The sequence below is a fragment of the Schistocerca americana genome, chromosome 6, assembly GCF_021461395.2.
Source record: "Schistocerca americana isolate TAMUIC-IGC-003095 chromosome 6, iqSchAmer2.1, whole genome shotgun sequence".
In the NCBI taxonomy this organism is placed as follows: domain Eukaryota; kingdom Metazoa; phylum Arthropoda; class Insecta; order Orthoptera; family Acrididae; genus Schistocerca; species Schistocerca americana.
The window spans coordinates 87,784,147-87,805,068 of NC_060124.1; the positions used below are offsets into that span (position 1 = coordinate 87,784,147).

At 39.5% G+C, this 20,922-nt stretch overlaps 1 protein-coding gene across 3 annotated transcripts in view; it reads right to left on the reverse strand.

The window, feature by feature from the left end:
- Nucleotides 1–2,440: 2,440 nt before the first annotated feature.
- LOC124619878 (UDP-GalNAc:beta-1,3-N-acetylgalactosaminyltransferase 2-like) overlaps nt 2,441–20,922 on the reverse strand; it is a 158,858-nt gene continuing 140,376 nt past the window's right edge. For 2 of the 3 annotated variants that reach the window (XM_047146503.1, XM_047146502.1), the window contains 2 exons: nt 19,240–19,497; nt 2,441–2,842 (listed from right to left, as the gene is read on the reverse strand). In XM_047146503.1, coding sequence (XP_047002459.1) covers nt 2,605–2,842; nt 19,240–19,497 — 496 coding nt within the window. In that variant the 3' untranslated portion in view covers nt 2,441–2,604. The remainder of the gene's footprint in view (nt 2,843–19,239; nt 19,498–20,922) is intronic. The other variant, XM_047146504.1, reaches the window with a different exon arrangement.

A 20,922-nucleotide genomic window follows, 5' to 3' on the forward strand; every position in this document is an offset into this window, starting at 1 on the left:
TTGGTCACAGAGTGTCTGGACATTTTGTTTAGATCTACCTACCGCTTTTACATAATACCAAAATTTCTTAGGATACCTGTTACTCAAAAACAAGCATCATGTATTTAATTATTTTAGTAGTTTCATTCCAAACATCATGGACCAGAACTATTATGTAAATAATTGTACTTTTTCATACTTTATTTCAGTTTGAAGTTAAATGCTCAAACTCTTTTGTTTTATCAGTTAATATACTGTTAGTTAAGTTGCATGAAATTAAAATAAGCAGTCAATTATAAAATATGCTAATTACTTTTGTTTTAAGAAAGTGATGTTCTGATATTTCTAATACTTTTTTTACTTACCTTTCAGTATATTTTAATAAAATTCCTGTTTGTTAAAGGTCAGTTTTGTCAAACTACAGCTATTGGTGAAAAACAAGAGTCCGGAATAATTTTTTTTAACAATGAACCCATTATCATCGCACATCTATATTTTGCCATATGATTTACAACAATATGAATTTGTTGGGGAAATATTTTGAAAATTTTCAATTATGTGCTTTTGTAAAAAAATTAAATCAAAATATTAATTAGTATTTTGAAAAAGGTTATTAAATAGAATTATTTGAATCCAACAATATTGATATTATTAAATAGAATCTATGTTTTGTTGCATTTTTCTGGAAAGAGCATGCAAAATGCTGCAAAATGACACCTTTCCCACTCTCTAGCTCAATTACAGCAGCTCCTAGGGCAATTTAAAAAAAGTCCGTTCACACATTTTTGGCTGGTTTTTGAAAAGTTTACATAGCCATATCTCAAAAATGGCCTGAGATAAAAAATTGAAATTTGAAATTTTTCTTAGTCTCAGCACCCACTATAAGTATACAAAATTTTAGCAAAGTCTAAAATGGTGAGGTAAAATAGGTGTGTTGATTTGACATAGAATGACCCTTAAGTGTCTTTTAGTTGTGCTTGTCTACAACTTTTAACATGTCTTCTTTATGGCAAGTAGCAATCTATCTTTTCCTTATATTATTGTTATTCCAACCAACATTGCATGAAGCAACTACAGAAATCACCTCTCCTGGGCTTGTAACCATACCGATTGGACCCTAGATGACAAAAACTGTGGCCTGGTCAGATGACTCCTGATTTCAGTTGGTAAGAGCTGATGGTAGGGTTCAAGTGAGCCACAGACCCCATGAAGCTATGGACCCAAGCTGTCAACAAGGCACCGTGCAAGCTAGTGGTGACTCCATAATGGTGTGGGCTACATTTACATAGAATGTACAGGGTCCTCTGGTACAATTGAACTGACCAGTGACTGGAAATGGTCATGTTTGGCTACTTGGAAACCGTCTGCATCCATTCATGGACCCCATGTCCCAAAACAATGACGGAATTTTTAGGGATGACAATGCACCACATCACTGGGCTACAATTGTTCACCATTGGTTTGACCATCCAGATCGCCTGACATGAAACCCACTGAACATTTTTTTGGATACAGTCAAGAGATAAGTTCATGCACCAAATTCTGCAGCAGCAACACTTCCATAATTATGGACAGCTATAGAAGCAGTAAGGCTCAATATTTCTGCAGGGGACTTCCAATAATCTATTCAGTCAATGCAGGTCCAACTCGATATTAGGAAGCATTCCACGACTTTTTTTCACTTCGGTGTACTAGTACCGTGCTGTTCAATACAGTCACGTTCGTTATATAGCTAGGAGTAATGTTGCAGAGTGGTAAGAAATGGAATATGCAAATTAAGGATGGTGGTAGGGAATGCAAATGGTTGACTGTGGTTTACTGAGAGAATTCTAGGAAATTGTAGCTTATCTATACAAGACACTTGTAGGATCAATTCTTGAATACTCTTCAAGTGTTTTGTATTTCCACCAGGTCAGATTAAAGGAAGATATCCAAGCAATTCATAGGCATGCTGCTAGAATTGTTACCAGCAGGTTTGATCAACACGCATGAATTCAAATGTGAATCCCTGAAGGGAAGGTGATATTCTTTTCTTGAAACACTAAATTGAGAAAGTTAAGGGAGCCAGAATTTGTGACAGACTGCACAATAGTCCTGCCTACTGCTACCAACATACATCTCCTGTAATGACCATGAATTCAAGAAAGAGAACTCAGGACTCAATGGAAGAATACAGCCATTTTGGAGCAGTATGCATACCTGAAGACCTCAATGTTTGGAAAAGTCTAGAGGAGGCCTTTACAAAGTGGTGGATGAATAAGACTGGTAGCACTCTCTCACATTTACAAGTCCTACCCTTTGTTAGCTTTTACAATTTTCACAACAAAAGTCTACTCCAACTACACTGTAATGAGGAGTGCGAGCAGTATAGAAATGACATATCACTCCCTACACACTAAAAGAGCTAAAAGGTGAGAGTTGATGCTGTGTTCATTAGAAAAAAATGCATACTCAGTAGATCTTATGACAATCACCTTTATGTCACATCATTCTGTCCACAGATAAACATGTTGTATTTACTGTCAACAGAATTGAATGGAATGGCAGGTAATCAGTACAATGACAGATGATCCAGATATATTTACACTTTGTGAATCATTTGACAGGTCTTTTTATGTCAATTGCTTAAGCAGAGACATTGCCATATTTCTGATACACTTTCCATAAGTGTCTCATTGAATCAGGTGTCAGTTCTCCAGCATTGCACAACTGTAGATTCTGCTCCATTCTCTCAGCATAGGTGCATTCCCAGATGCAGGGACCTTTATGTTGCCATACTTGTGCATCCTCCAGCCAAACACCCATGCTCACATCTTCTCCTTGTGGCATGTGTACTTCTTGCTGCTGTGATTTATATATTACTCTGCAAGTGAAAAATAGAGAAAGAGAGAGTTAGAGAAACAATACTTCCATATCAGTTTGCATACAGTTCAAAGCTATGGTGTGCACTATTTGTTAACAATGCTATTGACAGTTCATTATGTTCTGTAAAATGGTACATAGTTTCATGATTACACATTTCTTTTCATTATATTTTTTACTGAGAATATAAATGGTATTATTGTTGCAAAGAAATTGACACATTTCAGAACATAGTGAGAGATCTCATTTATGATCCATGGAACAGTCAAATGGCTAAATGGTATTTAACCAAACTAGGAATACTTGCTGTGAAGCAGGCAAAAGTGAATACAACTGTCTAAAAAATGAGAAAGACCAGAAGTGTAAAATGGTTAAGCTGGGATGGCAAGAGGACAAATGTAAGGATTTAGAAACATATATCACTCGGGAAAAGATAGAAACTGCCTACATGAACATTAATGAGGCATTTGGAGAAAAATGAAGCAGCTGTATGAATATCAAGAGCTTAGACTGAAAGCCAGTCTTAAGCATAGAAGGGGAAGCTGAATGGTGGAAGGAGTGTATAGAGGGTCTGTACAAGGGAGATGTACTTGAGGGCAATATTACAGAAATGGAAGAGAACATAGATGAAGATGAGATGAGAGATATGATACTGTGTGAAGAATTTGATGGAGCACTGCACTACAGCAAGAACAAATGCGACTTCCGTAGTAATATTATGAAAAAGATAGTTGCTACTCACCATAAAGTAGAGATGATGACTCGCAGAGGGGTACAACAAAAAGATTGTCAGAAAGTGAGCTTCCAGCCAACAATTTCACTGGAAATAGACAACATACAACATACATATACACTCTCATACAAATGCAACACACACACACACACACACACACACACACACACACACGCTCAGAGTCTCTGGCTGCTGAGGCCAGACTATGGGAGAAGCAACTGAGGGGTGGGGGGGTGGGGGGGGGGCATACAGAGGAGGCTGGGGGAGAGAGGAGAGAGAGGGAAGGGATAGCAGGGTAGGGTGGGATGGGGGGGACAACAAATTGCTCCTTGTGGGAGCATACAGGCACGGGGTGGAGAGAAGGTGGGCAGCTAGGTGAAATTGGGAGGTTGGACGGGGGAGCCGGGAGGGAGGGGGGGGGGGGGTCGCAGAAAAGGAGAGAAGTAGAAAGACTGCAGGTGCATTGGTGGAACAGAGGGCTGTTAGCACTGGAATGGAAACACAGAAGGGGCTATATAAGTATGGAGAATGATTAATGAAGGTTGAGGCCAGGAGGGATACAGGAACATAGGATATATTGCAGGGATAGTGTCCACTTGTACAGTTCAGGAAAGCTGACGGTGGTGGGAAGAATCCAGATGGCACAGGCTATAAAGCAGTCACGGAAATGAAGAATGTCATGTTGGGAGACATGTTCAGCGACGAGATAGTCCAGCTGTTTCTTGGCCACAGTTTGTCGATGGCCATTCAAGTGGACATTGTGACATTACAGCCTTTATCACTGCGATTTTTAACGTGTAAAAGTATTTTTTTTCTGTATTCGCGTCAGTATGTGCGAACTTTTAACATATACCAATGAATGTTGTAACCAGATATCTTTGCCGCGCTCCTGAAAAGCGCAGAATATCACGATAGCTATAAACTGTTATACGCTGCTATCGATCAGAAAAAAAAACGATGCACCTATGTTTTAAAATAACAATTGCCAGTTTTTACTTCTGCAGGGAGCCGCGCCGCTGTCTAGCTGTTCTGTGAATGTGTTGCGAGTCGGACGCAAAAGTATTGTGGTCCATACTAATATAATCATTTTATTGTAAATTTAAGAGTTTAAGTGATTAAAATTATATGTAGCCACAAACAAGCGAGAATGTGTATCACGAAAATTCGCTCCACCGCCACAATGGGTGGCCATGTTAATGTAAGTTTCCGTTTCATAATATAATACTTGAAGCCTTGAAGTTTATTTAATTTCAAAGAAAATCTCTCAACCTTATTTTCATTAATTATACTTGTGATAATCTTTTCTGTTTAAAAGATTTATGCAGCTTATGATCCAGCGTGTGTTCTGTCGGAACAGGAGGCTGTCGTGACGACATCGTTATAGTATTTATTCCAAGTTCTTTCAGTTCCGTTTATATGTTCGTACAAATCCAATTAGTTGGTCCCTTAGGCTTCTTTCATGTAACTTCTGTCTGTTTTCTCCGCGCGATCTTCCTCCGAAAAAAAAAATTTCTGTTCATTTTTTTTAGTAATTTTCGATATCGCGAATGAGAAAAGACAGCCGCCTCCTGCTCCGAACGGAACACCACGACTTTTCTAACGTCGGAGAGTACCGCACGAATTTTCCGCTAAAAGGTAATAGAATTTCTTAAAGCTGGATCAATTACACATGTTGCTGCTGTTCTCCGACAAATCTGGTGTGATCAATAGTAATTCATTCTGTCACGACAAAAAGAACCAATTTTATTTTTACCAAAGCAACAAAGCTTTCAATTAAATTACTAAAAATCATACCAGATCTGGCGCCCGAACAGGGACTTGACTAAAATATTGAAAGTGTCACGGTACTAATATATGATTGTCTTATTTCATGTATCGCTCTTTGGAACCCAATGCTGGATAAAATTACGGATGAGCAATAAATATACGCAATCTTGAAGGACGCGGTATTTACACAAATATCTTGGGATTTAATAAGACGCAGATTTGCAGTCTTGAAGACAACGCCGAGTGAGTACCAAATTTTCGTTTACCATAGTTCTGTCTAAAGAGTAGCTCATTGACCTTCAAATTCGACCTCACTCTATCCTTTCTGTAGCTTAACGTAAAAAACCATTTTTTTTTCTATGTAAATATTTGAATATTTTCTGTAACCTTTTGCTTGGCCTATTTGTTTTATACTGTAGTTAGTATTCTCGTGTAAGTTCAAGATGGATGCCATTTCAGTCTTTTCTGTGTAACAGCGTTGGCAATCAATTGTTTCAACGGCGTTGACTCCATCTTGTCTTTTTGCTACAGACGTGTGTCAGTTATTACCCACGTAACATTAGACATTTGACGAACGCGCCGCGACTTTAACTTGCGCGGCAAGAATAATTGACAATCAGAATTTCAGTTGGCAGTACCCATTTTAAGTTGGCAATAGTTGAATTTCATTATGGCGGACGGACAATCGAGCGCGAACTCTGCAGACGAAAGCGATGGCACTGTTAACAAACATTACCGACCCCGTTCACGCGGAACGACGGCCAGGACAGACGACAGACAAGAGGTAGCTAACGTGGACGACACTCAGCAGGAAACACCCACCTCCCCGATAACGGTATCAGTTGACATTGTCAAAATGTTACAGGAATTGATACTAGACAGACAGGAGAGGGAACAGCGCGAACGTGATCGCGAACAACGTGAGAAAGACAGAGACAAGTTTTTATCAGAGCTGAAAACGGATATGACAACACAGATTGACTCAGTTAGGAATGACGTAAATACCATCATTGATGCGAAAGTAGGTACCCTCACTACGCAAGTAGGCTCTCTCACAGCACAGATAGATTCGGTTAAGGGTGACGTCACGGCACAGATAGATTCGGTTAAGGGTGACGTCACGGCACAGATAGATTCGGTTAAGGGTGACGTCACGGCACAGATAGATTCGGTTAAGGGTGACGTCACGGCACAGATAGATTCGGTTAAGGGTGACGTCACGGCACAGATAGATTCGGTTAAGGGTGACGTCACGGAGCAAGTAACCACTTTGACAAGCCAGATAAGCGCTCTGAATAACAAAATTGATAACATTGGTCAGAATCTCACAACTCAAATCGAAGCGTGTCGCAAAGAAACCGATTCGGTAAAACTTGCGTATAAAACAGTTGCACGACAGGTAGACGAGTTAGCGACAGCGGTAGCCACTGTAGAATCAAAAGTAAGTGCAATGGCGAATGACATTTCGGACCGAACTATTGACAAAAGAGTTAACAGTAGTGTTGCTTCGCACACTAAAGCACTTACCGAACATTACAAAGAATGGATTGATGTACAAGAGAAGCTAGTTGAGGAGAAGGTTACACGTGACTTGAAAGATGTTGTTAAATCCGCAACCTTAGACATATTATCTGCACCCGGCAGTTCAGGAGACACTGTTTGTACTGAACTAGGCCAAATTAGACGAGTGTTTACCCGGGATTTGCCGGAATGGCGGAAGCAAGTAACAGATGAGATATCCGACCTGAAACAGCAAATTCAAACACTACAGTATGATAACCAGAGCGACGGGAAACACTCACTACCTTCTGAGCCAGATGAACATCAATACCAGACAACACAACAACACAACACACCACAGTACATTCCGCGACTGAAAAATGAATTTAACGATTCACACAACAACAACACTGAACAATTGACACTCACAACCCTCATGAAAGAGGAGAGTGTATTGAAACACAGAGTTTTTCAACCATTCCAACCGGAAAAGCGAAATATTCATCCAGTTGTTTTCCTAAAGAACTTTTCAGGAGTCTTTCCAGCTGCCTGGAATGACAAACAGAGAATACAATTCATTACCGGATACATACAAGGAGAAAGTGCTATATGGGGAACCGAGATGGTTGATAAGTGCAAAACATTTAGCGAGTTTGAGAAGAACTTTTTAAGCAAATTTTGGAGCGCAGGTGTTCAGCAACGCCTACGCAAAGAGGTCTATAACGCCGAAGCTTTCCATTCGAACAGTGGCGGACTTCGCCGGTACTTTGAAAAGTACTTGAGAAAGATACAATATTGGGACACTCCCATAACAACAAAAGATGTTATTATGATTCTTAAGACAATACTACCCATTTCCATACGCGAAAAATTAGTGAACGTGTCAGAGGAAGATCAGGACGCATTTTTATCCGTCCTTGATACGCTCGACCTTATACACGAAGACGCGCGTGCGAATGCTAACCGTAAGAACAACAACGCAGGCACGTATTCGAATGGAAACGGTAGTAATGGAAATGGTTCACACGAAACAAATACGGAAACAAACGGTACAATAACCGCAATAGAGGCCGAAACAATGGTTACCGTAATGGTAAACACAAAAACAAGCATTACGGCAACCAACGGTACAATCCAATATACAACACGCAACAACAGTATTACGGGAATGCCCCATACCAATCAAACAATAACGGTAGTAACTTCTACCAGAATGGGAACAAATACAAGGGTAAACGTTGCAACAATCAAAATTGCGGAGGTCAGCCACCTCCACCACAACCCTATGGGCAGCCACAACACCAGCAACAAAAGCAATACACGCCTCAGCAACAACCTTTCATGTAACAACAACAGTACACGCCACCACAACAGGACTTTAGATACAATAACAATAAACCAAGAAAACAATACAATCCACCGGTATATTTTACGCAGGCAAGTAATGTACCGATTTTTCAGCCTGGCAACCAAGTGCAGTACCAACAAGGGTTTGATACAAATCAACACACACAATGGGTAAAAAACCAGCGAGAATGGTCAAGTGATGTGACAGAAGAATCAAATCAGTCGCATCACAAGAAAGCGGAAAACTAAAGGCAGCACCTTTTCGCCTCCTTGGGGATGCTGCGGGACATAATGGGGGCAAACTCGACCTTGAACGACTTAACGTAATACGTTCGTTGGATTGACTTTGTATCTTCATTCGAGCAGATTGTCAACAATCTTCCACACTTCTCAACTGGATTTACACCTGCGGAATTAATGACGAGTCATCGGGAAAGAAATGAATGGTTAGATCCCATACCTAAAATTGTAGAACCAGAATTAGATTTACATGCAAAACTTCGGCAAGCATTGGTATCCTTAGCTGTACAGGCGAATCTACGCAAGAAGTCTTATGACAAGAAAGTATCTAAGGCTCTTACATATGATATTAATGAAAAGGTGCTTTTACGGACACATTTTAAGCCATCGAAGTTGTTGAAAAGAAATCGGAAATGGAGGCTATTGTACGACGGACCATTTGTAGTAATTAGAAAACTACATACAGGATGTTATCTAATAGCGGATCCAGCATCTGGCAGAATTAAAGGATTGTATCACCACCAGGATCTCAAGAAGTATAACGAGGCAAAGTAACGAGCAAAGGAACATTAGCCTAAGGTTTAACCTGTGAAACACCTCGGTATTCAAACACACCAATACGAGTACTCACACTTCGGCGAAAAAAACTATGGAGGTAATTGAAGATTTGATTTATTATGGCGTACGAAAAAGAAAGCACATTCCATTTGAGAGGACAGATTCTCAGTTAGTTTTAAGTTAGTCATAGGTGTAAGCAGTCCAAGTTGGCTGTTGGCATTGAGGAATGCCGTTATTGGTGAAAGGAGATACGGAAGGAAGTAGCAGATTGCCACCTTCCAACTCCAATGAATATATATGTATGTGAAATGTTGGGTTAAGCAATTTCTTTTTCAGCCCTCATGATGGAATGTTAGTCTTTAAGTGTACAGAGTACAGCCTATTGCGTGTAAACTGTGCGTTATTGTAACACCGCCATGAACTATACCTTTTGTTAGCGCGATCTTTAGAATTAAACAGATTTGTGTAGCCAAGTGTTTGAACTGTCAAAAGCAGTAAATAACAGAGAGAGTATCACGTAGTATTTGATAGTTTTCAGGAGATTCAATCTCAGATTCAAAGTATCATCTACGAACAGTAAGCCTCATAAAGATTTAATAGCTAAGCAACAAAGCATTTCCTTTATTCTGTTTTACAACAGCTGTTAGGTCATGTAGTCGAGAGTGCCACTACATGGAAACATATACGTCGTACTGACAAGCCTGAAGTATTCCTGATGGTAAACGTTTCTTCTTTAAACATGTAAGGTGCACTAAAGTAATTAGTTATTTCACAGCCAAGCCCGACAAGCGCCCAGAAGGAAGCGTGAGAAACTAGAAAGCTGTCACCAGATATGACTCACATTATAATAATAAAACTAAGATCTGATATTAGATTAAAGAATAGCCACTTGAAGGCACACGTGACGCATGTCATGCATCTAAGGTAAAAAAAAAAAAAAAAAAAAAAAAAAAAAAAAAAAAAAAAATATCCTAGTGTAGTTGTGCTAGATTTTGTATATGTATATAGTGTATTTATGTTCATATTTGATCCTCTCCTCTTCCACTTCCCCATCCTATCCCATTAAAAAAAAGTGAGGATTAGAATTTGACAGGCTCATCTGAGTGCTCTTTAGACGGTTGAAGTGGAAACGAAATTTGTGGGAGAGATCCGTTAGCGAAAGTTTTGTTCTAATCGCGTATCGCGAGTAGCAATGTTGAGAGATTATAATACATTCCGCGAGTAGTACTTGCAGCCAGTAACTTTATGAAGCATGAATCTTCCGGAGAGAAATGCATGAGTATGGTCGACCAGTAGAGACAGAATTTGTTCAATCTGTGCTCTACATAAACAGTGACACTAAATTTTGAGGAGAAACGAAATAACAAGCTGCTTAAAAGATTTGTTTAAAAAAAATTTTTTTTACCTTTGTAAAAGGGAGAGAGAATAACCGAAATAATCGTGCCTTGATGCACAAGTAGTGGTATTCAATACGCTAATCCGGCGTGGCGTGACTGAAAAGGTTAACAGAATTTTGTGACTATAAGCAAACTTAACAAATGTATGTATGTATGTATGTAATTTATGGACATTGTTTAATCTTGTAATGTATTTACCTGTGAGTAACTTGAACTGTGAAATCACAATGTGAGATGGGAGATGTGAATTTGCAGACACTCTAAGACGTTCTAAACAAAATGCGAGTGATAAAGTGTACAAAATACGTGTGCAGTGACATGTGTACACGCAAGTGCAGGTAGTGACAGCGATCACAGCAAAACATTTTGCAAACTGTATGTAAAACGTTGGCCTCACTGACCTGTGTGTAAGCAGCATGGCAGGTCGCAGGGACTGTCGTGTGAAATCCTCGAAACAGACGGTGGTATTTTCTACCCAAGATTTCGATTCGCCGATCGACAATGGAGAAAGGACACTAGACGTGTGTTTTCCGCGTGTTCTCATTTTAGCAGAGCGCGAGTGACACACGTTAAACTTCATACGAGCATACACGAGCGCGTGTTACACTGGACTAGTAACCGGCAACAGCGCGGAGCTGCTTGCAGTTGGACTCAACAATTAACATTTGAAACACAACCGACGCGCGCGCTGTGGAGGCGTGTCATTGACCTTAGAATGTTTTCCGTCTCACAACTACGCAAGAGACATTGCTAAAGCTATCACAGTGAAACTTAATTATGAACTTTATTTATTCTGTAAAAAGAGAAGTCTTAGCTTCAAATTAATTTCCATTTAATCAGTCACGTCGGATATTTTGCGATAGATAGTTAAATAAAGACAAGGCATTACTGAGCACTGAAACGTTAACTGGAGGGGAAGGTTATCAATCCTGTCCAGAATCCTATAAAACCTTTACCTGTAAGTCTACATTATAGCATGAACCTAACACAGGTTTCTTTCTGTTTATTTGCATGTAAACGACATGACGCTTGATGCGAGACACTAGAGAGGCAACACGAGCGAACACAAAAAAGACGCTACCCAGGGTCGTGACCTCTCGGACGACGCCGCTCACCGAACGAGAATAGACGTTGCAGACTCCGGTTAAGTGAGCGTGTGACAAATAAAAGTGTACAGTGTAGTGTCAAGTGAAACGTCCTGATTAACAACGACATTCTAAAAGAATCTAATGAAACGGATAAAAAAAACATTACGAGACCAAACAGGTCACAGACAATTTTAGAGGACTGTTTAAGTAATTATTTCAATGTATCTGTGTATGTTTGTCTACTGACATGTTTTGTTTCCTATATAGAGTATTATTCATTTATCTTTGTGTGTGTTAGACTTAAGATTGTTTTTTGTCATATTTTGTTTCACAGTAACAGCAATTAAGATAACAGTGCAAGGACACCTTACAATGAACTGAGAGAAGTGCCAAAGTGCACAAAAGACACTGAAAGACTATTTGTTTTCATAACTGTACTGAAAGCATAAAATAACTAGATGACAAACTTATTCCAATTTTATGTTAGAACGAAAGTAAACAGATGATAAAACACAGTAATGTCTTGAAACTACATGTGAGTCCTGATGATCCTTCCGGAATCATCATGCCTCACATGGGAGGCATTGTGACATTACAGCCTTTATCACTGCGATTTTTAACGTGTAAAAGTATTTTTTTTCTGTATTCGCGTCAGTATGTGCGAACTTTTAACATATACCAATGAATGTTGTAACCAGATATCTTTGCCGCGCTCCTGAAAAGCGCAGAATATCACGATAGCTATAAACTGTTATACGCTGCTATCGATCAGTAAAAAAAAAAAAAAAAAAAAAAAAAAAAAAAAAAAAAAAAAAAAAAAAAAAAAAAACGATGCACCTATGTTTTAAAATAACAATTGCCAGTTTTTACTTCTGCAGGGAGCCGCGCCGCTGTCTAGCTGTTCTGTGAATGTGTTGCGAGTCGGACGCAAAAGTATTGTGGTCCATACTGATATAATCATTTTATTGTAAATTTAAGAGTTTAAGTGATTAAAAATATATGTAGCCACAAACAAGCGAGAATGTGTATCACGAAAATTCGCTCCACCGCCACAATGGGTGGCCATGTTAATGTAAGTTTCCGTTTCATAATATAATACTTGAAGCCTTGAAGTTTATTTAATTTCAAAGAAAATCTCTCAACCTTATTTTCATTAATTATACTTGTGATAATCTTTTCTGTTTAAAAGATTTATGCAGCTTATGATCCAGCGTGTGTTCTGTCGGAACAGGAGGCTGTCGTGACGACATCGTTATAGTATTTATTCCAAGTTCTTTCAGTTCCGTTTATATGTTCGTACAAATCCAATTAGTTGGTCCCTTAGGCTTCTTTCATGTAACTTCTGTCTGTTTTCTCCGCGCGATCTTCCTCCGAAAAAAAAAATTTCTGTTCATTTTTTTTAGTAATTTTCGATATCGCGAATGAGAAAAGACAGCCGCCTCCTGCTCCGAACGGAACACCACGACTTTTCTAACGTCGGAGAGTACCGCACGAATTTTCCGCTAAAAGGTAATAGAATTTCTTAAAGCTGGATCAATTACACATGTTGCTGCTGTTCTCCGACAAATCTGGTGTGATTAATAGTAATTTATTCTGTCACGACAAAAAGAACCAATTTTATTTTTACCAAAGCAACAAAGCTTTCAATTAAATTACTAGAAAAAAAAAATCATACCAGAACATATAGTTTGTTGGTTGTCATGCCCATATAGAATGCAGCACAGTGGTTGCAGCTTAGCTTGTAGGTCACATGACTGGTTTCACAGGTAGCCCTACCTTAGATGGTAGTGGCTTGTGACTGGACTGGACTGGACTGGACTGGTGTAGATGGTGTTGGGATGGTGTATGGGACTGGTCTTGCATCTAGGTCTTTTACAGCGATATGAGCCATGAGGCAAGGGTTTGGGTGATGGGGGTGAGTATGGATGGACAAGAATATTGTGTAGGTTCAGTGGGCAGCAGAATACCATTGTGGGAGGGGTGTGAAAGACAGTGGGTAGTATATTCCTCATTTCAGGGCATGACGAGAGGTAGTCAAAACCCTGGCAGAGAATGTGATTCACTTGCTCAAGTTCTGAGGGGTACTGAGTCACAACCCCTCATTAGGAACTGAATCACTTTCTCCACCAGGATTTTAACTACCTCTTGTCATGCCTTGAAATGAGGAATGTACTACCCACCATCCACTCCACCCTTCCCACAGTGGTAGGCTCATATCCCTGCAACAGACGTAGATGCAAGACCTGTCCCATACATCCTCCCAGCACCACCTGCTCCAGTCCAGTCAGAAGCATCACTTATCCATCAATGGTAGGGCTACCTGTGAAAACAGTCATGTGACCTACACACTAGGTTCCAACCACTGTGCTGCACTCTACATGGCCATGGCAACCAACAAGTTGTCAGCCACATGAATGGCCACCAATAAACTGTGGCCAACAGACAGTTGGATCACCCAACACAACATTTTTCACCAACACACCCTCAGTCTTTCCACTTCTCTCCTTCTGCTAACCCCCCCCCCCCTCCTAGCCCTCCATCTAACCTCCCGACTGCACCTAGCTGCCCACACTCTCACCACCTCGCTCTGGTATGCTTCCACAAGCAACACTTGATCAGCCCCCTCCCCAGCCCAGCCTCCTCCTTAACCTCATCACCCAGTTGCTTCTCCCATCATGTGCTGCTGCTTGCAGTCTGGCCTCAGCAGCCAGAGAGGATGGTCATGTGTGTGAGTTGTATTTGTGTGAGTGTTTGTATGTATGTTGTTTATTTCTAATGAAGGCCTTGTTGGCTGAAAGCTCACTTTATGGCAGTTTTTTTGTTGTGCTTACCTGTGACTCAGCATCTCCGCTATATGGTGACTAGCAAGTATCCTTTTCATAATATTTTCCACTATGGAACATAGCACTTTATAATGAAGTGTGAAGTACACATTGTGTGTAGCACTGGACACACTGGCTTGACAACAGTAATATAGGTTATAGAATAGGCTGAAACTCGTTTGCGATTGTGTAAATAATACTGTTTCTTTGATGGCTCGCCAGTGAGTGCCAGGCGGCTTACCTAAGTTACCTCTATATGCAGGCCTGAGAACTATATAGACACATGACCACTGAAATCACATGCGACATGAGTGAAGGTACGATATATCACACTGAAAGACCCATACCGAAACAAGGCTGTGGCAGTAGACAACATTCTATTAGAACTACTGATAGTCTTGGGAGAGCTAGCCACGAGAAAACTCTTCCATCTGGTGAGCAAGATGTATAATACAGAAGAAATACCTTCAGGCTTCAAACAGAATATAATAATTCCAAATGCAAAGGAAGCAGCTGCCAACAGATGTGAATATTATCGAACTAACTGTTTAATAAGTCATTGTTGCAAAATATTAACTCAAATCTTTACAGATCAAGGGAAAAATGATAGACGCCAATCTTGAGGGAAATCAGTTTGGATTCCACAGAAATTTAGGAACATGTTTGGCAATACTGACCATACAACATCTCTTAAAAGATAAGTGAGGAAAGGCAAACCTACGTTTATAGCACCAGTAGACTTAGAGAACGCTTTTGACAATACTGAATGGAATACTCTTTGAAATTCTGAGAGTAGCAAGGGTAAAATACAGGGAGTGAAAGACTATTTACAACTTGTACAGAAACCAGATCTCAGCTGCAAGTGTTAAGGGGCATGAAAAGGAACCACTGGCTGAGAAGGGAGTGAGACATGGTTGTAGCCTATCCTCAATGTTATTTAAGCTGTATATTGAACAAGCACTATAGAAAACCAAAGAAAAATTTGGAGTAGGAATTAAAGTCCATGGAGAACAAATAAAAACTTTGAGGTTTTCTAAAGACATTGTGATTCTGTCAGAGACAGCATATTACATAGAGGAGGACTTGAATAGAATATACAGTGTCTTGAAAGGAGGATATAAGATGAACACCAACAAAAGCAAAACAACAATAATGGAATTTAGTCAAATTAAATCAGGTGATGCTGAGGGAATTTGATTAGGAAATGAGACACTTCAAAACAGTAGATGAGTTTTGCTATTTGGGCAGCAAAATAAATGATGATGGTCGAAGTAGAGAGGACACAAAATGTAGACTGGCAATGGCAAGAGAAGCATTTATGAAGAAGAGAAATTTGTTAATGTCAAGTACAGATTTAAGTGTCAGGAAGTCTTTTTTGAAAATATTTATAGGGAATGTAGCAACATAAGGAACTGAAACATGTACAATAAACAGTTTAGACAAGAAGACAATAGACGCTTTTGAAATGTGGTGCTACAGATGCTGAAGATTAGATGGGTAGATCGGATAACTAATGAGAGGCTACTGAATAGAATTGAAAAGGAATCTGTGGCACAACTTGACTAGAAGAAGGGATTGTTTGGTAGGACACGTTCTGAGACCTCAAGGGATCACCAATTTAGCACTGGAGGAGAGTGTGGGGGTTAAAAATCTTAGAGGGAGACCAAGAGATGAATACAGTAAGCAGACTCAGAAGGATGTGGGCTGCAGTAGCTACTCAGAGCTGAAGAGCAGCACGGAGAGCTGAATCAAACCAATCTTCGAACTGAAGACCATGACACAACACAACTACTTATAGAAATGTAGTATTGCCACAAGAAGTAACACTTCATTCACAGCAGCAATTTCTTTTGGAAGAAAAAGCACTATTGCTAGTTATTCTTAAGTTCTCCCACCTATTTGTGTCATTTACTTTGTGTTTGGAGGATGATAGTCAGAACAGTAAGACACTGGGAATTGCATCAGTGAGTCATCAAAAAGAAAGAACCATGTGTTATGCACACAAAATTCTACAACAAAGGAATGATCATCTGCAGCATCATTTGGCAGGAAACAAGTAAACTTGATAACACATATGGTATTGGAACTTGCTAGATGACAGTTCTGCAACACTAATGATATGGAATTAAAATCGTAAGTAACTAAATTCAATGAATTCTTCCTAACAGAAGCTAAAAACATATGGCCAAAAAATGATCCATCAAGAAAAGACCAATAAATTTACTTATATGGGACCACACCTACTGTTCATCACTGATTTCATCCAAATGAGGTCTGTTCAAAAAATACCAGAACTTTGTTTTAAAAAAATTTCTACTCTTACCTTTTACTTACTGCACATAGTCTCATTTGAAATACTCCCATCCACAATTGAAACCTTGTTCCCAATGCCGCTTCCACTTCCAAAAGCAGTCTTGGTACTCCTCTTGCTGGATCAGCCGAAGTGCTGTTTGTGAATTTTCTTTTATCTCAACCATCGTTGCAAATCTTCATCCTTTCAATACAGTTTTCAACTTTGGAAATTAGAAAAAGTCTGCAGGGACCAGGTTCAGAGAGTATGAAGGATGAGGCAGCACAGTGACTTTGTTTTCTTGTGCAATAGTCATGCACCAACAGGGATGAATGTGTGAGTGTGTTATCATTATGAAAGAGCCATGAATTGTCTCGCCACATCTCACGCCGTTTCCTTCTCATATTTTCTCACAGGCATTGCAACACAACTCAATAGTAACATCGACTAACAGTTTGTCCCTATGGCACAAATTCATAATGAACTAATCATTCAAACTCAAAGAAACCAACAGCATGGCGTTGACATTTAACCTGACCTGATGAGCTTTTTTGGGCCTTGTAAAACATTTCTGACCCATTGTGAAGACTGAACCTTGATCTCAACATACACATACCATCAGCAGTTATGATTCTCTTAAGGAACATCTCATTTCCATTCACGCGACACAAAAGCTCTTCACAGATTGTGAGGCAAAGGTCTTTCTGGTCCGGACTCGTGAGCCGTGGGGCAAACTTGGTGGCAACATGATGCATTCCTAGATGCTGTGTCAGGATTTCATGACATGTTCCAACTGAAATGTTACATTCTTCGGCAAGCCCTCGGACAGTCAGTCATCAATTGGCATGCACAATTTTGTTGACGTTCCTGACATGAGCGTTGTCAATAGATGTCGAAGGATGTCCTGAACAGGGGTCATCATTAACTTCCATCTGGCCATTTTAAAAGTGTGTGAACCATTCCTATCACCAAGTACAGCTTGAGCACTAATCACCATAGACTTCCTGCATCATTTGATGTGTCTTTGTACAGTTTTTCTTGAGTTTCACGCAAAATTTAATGCAGGTGCATTGCTCCTCTGACTCCGCCGTCTCGAAATTCATGGACTGTGGAACACAGTGTTCTACTCAATACAGCACTGAACAATAACAGAAATACAATAATGAAACTTACGAAAGTTACACATTAAATACAAGCATTAGCAGGGATGCCAATCACATTTCGCTCCAACACAGCATTGGCACGAAATTATGAATGTTCCAGAATTTTTTGAACAGACCTCGTATACAAGGGTTTACCAGAAGTGAAAGTGACAGAAGTGGGAGCTCCAGGTAGACTAGCATTTAGAAAAAAATAGTATATTTGGTGCAAGTCAGGCAAGGCATGGGCCATTTATGTTAGTGTAGTTTGCAGGAAGTGGTTGGCACAGTGGAAAGAGTACAGAACAGTAATCCAAGGGTTGTTGGTTAGGTTAGGTTAGGTTAGTGTTTAACGTCCCGTCGACAACGAGGTCATTAGAGACGGAGCGCAAGCTCGGGTTAGGGAAGGATTGGGAAGGAAATCGGCCGTGCCCTTTCAAAGGAACCATCCCCGCATTTGCCTGAAACAATTTAGGGAAATCACGGAAAACCTAAATCAGGGTGGCTGGAGACGGGATTGAACAGTCATCCTCCCGAATGCGAGTCCAGTGTGCTACCACTACGCCACCTCGCTCGGTAAGGGTTGTTGGGTTGAGTCTATACACAGAAACTTTTTTCTATTTTTAATTTTTATGTTACACTGTAAATAAACAAAAATAATACTTGTATTTATTAATATTTCGACAAAAGGCATGAAAAGAAAACGGCAAGGAAAATTTGCGATTGCAAATAAACTTCCAGGTATGGATTGTGATGTGCACATGATAACTTCATATATAAAATTAGATACCTTTAATATTGTACACTTGATGATTTGCATCATAAAATCAGGAGAAGCAGTAATTGTTTCAGCATTTTGCACCAGTTATAAATGTCACATTTTTTTTACAATTAAATGATTACATGGATGTTTTAAAGTTTCTATAGTAACACAAACCTGGTTTGCACTCATACAAAGTTTTCTAGTTGAGAGCTAGCATGTTAATGAGCTCCATATCTAGCTAGCATAGTTCCCAATGGCCAATGGATTGATTTTACCTGCGCTGGGAAACTATCGCCCACATGCAGGGGCTGAGGGCTGTTCGAAGATCAAAATGAAACATTCAGAATACAAAGTGTTGTATGCTTTTATTATAATACCTTCTTGGAATATTATTTGCAGAGTCCTCATGGGCACTGTAAGTACAATCATTTGTTGGAAATATTATTTGCAATCCCAAATTTCCTTTGCCTTTCCTTTTCATGCTTTTTGTGAAAATATTAAAAATACAACATTTAACATTTGAGCATTCTGGCCTGAGATGATGGAGTTGAAGGTCATGTGTGCAAGAAATGTGCTTGCCTGTGTTTATGACTAGTGTGTGTTTCTCTGTTGCTGGTTAAGGCTGTGGCCAAAAGCTTTATGTGAATGCCTTATCTCTTTTAATCGTGCCTGCCTGTAACTTAATGTGTCTTCTTTACAGTAAGTTGAAATCTATTATTATTATTATTATTATTATTATTATTACATACAGTACCTTTCAACAAGATCCCAACTCAGCACATAACCACCACCACAAGGAAATGGTGGATATACCTTCCAAGGATGGGGAGCAGGTTCACGCCATTTCCCTGCACTCTGTGGTTTCCATCCCTCACGGAAGGAGCCCCACCATGTCCAGGATTTACTGGCTTTTTCTGTCAATTCTTGCATCACAATTCTTGTGTCAACAAATACATCATCATCTGTTTTCATCACAAAATGTGGTTGAGTGGCCCAGCTTTGTTCCTTTAACCTAATGCAGGAGAAAAAGTATTGGATTGGGGACTATTTTTAATACCAGTATTTTAAAATTAATGTCATTTATTCCAATAAATAAGCTCTAAAAGCACACAAAAGTATCTCTGCATAGACTGTGCAATAAAATAAGTTGTCAGTGATGTACAAACAATTTTTAAAAGATCTTTACATCAAAACACAGTCTGTTATTTTTCAACGCAATGAATAATAATTTCAGTGCAGCTCTAAATGCATCATCAAATCTTGTTTTTTGGATGTACAAAGAATAACCATACATTATTCTTGTTAGTGAATCTGTAAATATAAACATGAATAATAAGGATTTTGACTGTAAAAGAGAAGAGAACCTCTGTGCTGACTGGTCAAGAATACTGATATTGTAAGTACACTACAACTAACCTAAGCAATTTTTATTAGTTTCAGGACATCTACCAGAAAAATAGATCACAGCACCTCTAACTTCTGGAAGAATAGATTTCTATTCTAGGGGGCATAGAGGCACCACCAGATATCAGAATGAAAACCAAGTAGCTGGTGCAACACTACTGTCAACTGCTTGGCACCATTATCCATATGGTGCTTGTCACTTGGAGAACCCTCTGATGAGACTATGTCAAAATCCTGCACATAAGCTGGCCCAAGGCCAGTCTGAGGCAGTTTTAATTTGATAGCAGTACAGACACGGTGGCAGTGCGCATCAGTTGGCCTGTTTATTTGTGTTTACTCTCAGATTACTAGCAGCTGGTTGAGATTTGACATTACGCAAACTCGACTTTAATTGGAAAACTTACTTAAAACAGAAGCAATGCTCTAAGGCACATTCTGTTATCTATGTTAGTTTGTGAGTAGACTGCACTAAAGTGGCAGGGTCTGTGATACATGAAAATCAGACTTTGAATATTTTTGTGTTGAGGCAAGAGTCAACTCTTTCTTGAATGACAAGAGACAGTGCTGTGCTGGGCTGCATGACTTACATGTCTCTTCCAGTTGACTCATACATTGTACATGCAGCCGATCCTCTTTTTTGGGTCATCAGCTATGTCGCTCTCACCGTTTAATTTTTCTCCGAAGACTGTATCAAGTTAGAGGGAATAATATTAAACAATTATCTATTCTTGAAATAAATCATGTACTCGTAGAATCTTTTCAGTTCAACAATATATTTTCAACTCTCATCCCCAAAGTAACAATTATTCTGTACAAGCTTCAGCAAGCCACCTGGTTCCAAGATAAATGTCAGAATCGACAAAACACCCATACAATTACATACGTGCTGTCTCATGCAGAGCCAAGACGTGAAGTAAGAGTCTCTATACAATACACGCTTCATCTGTCCCTGTAACAATCCTCATGACACCACAAACCACGGAACATTATACAAACACCCTTTGACTTTTTGATATAAATTCCAAGGTGCTGC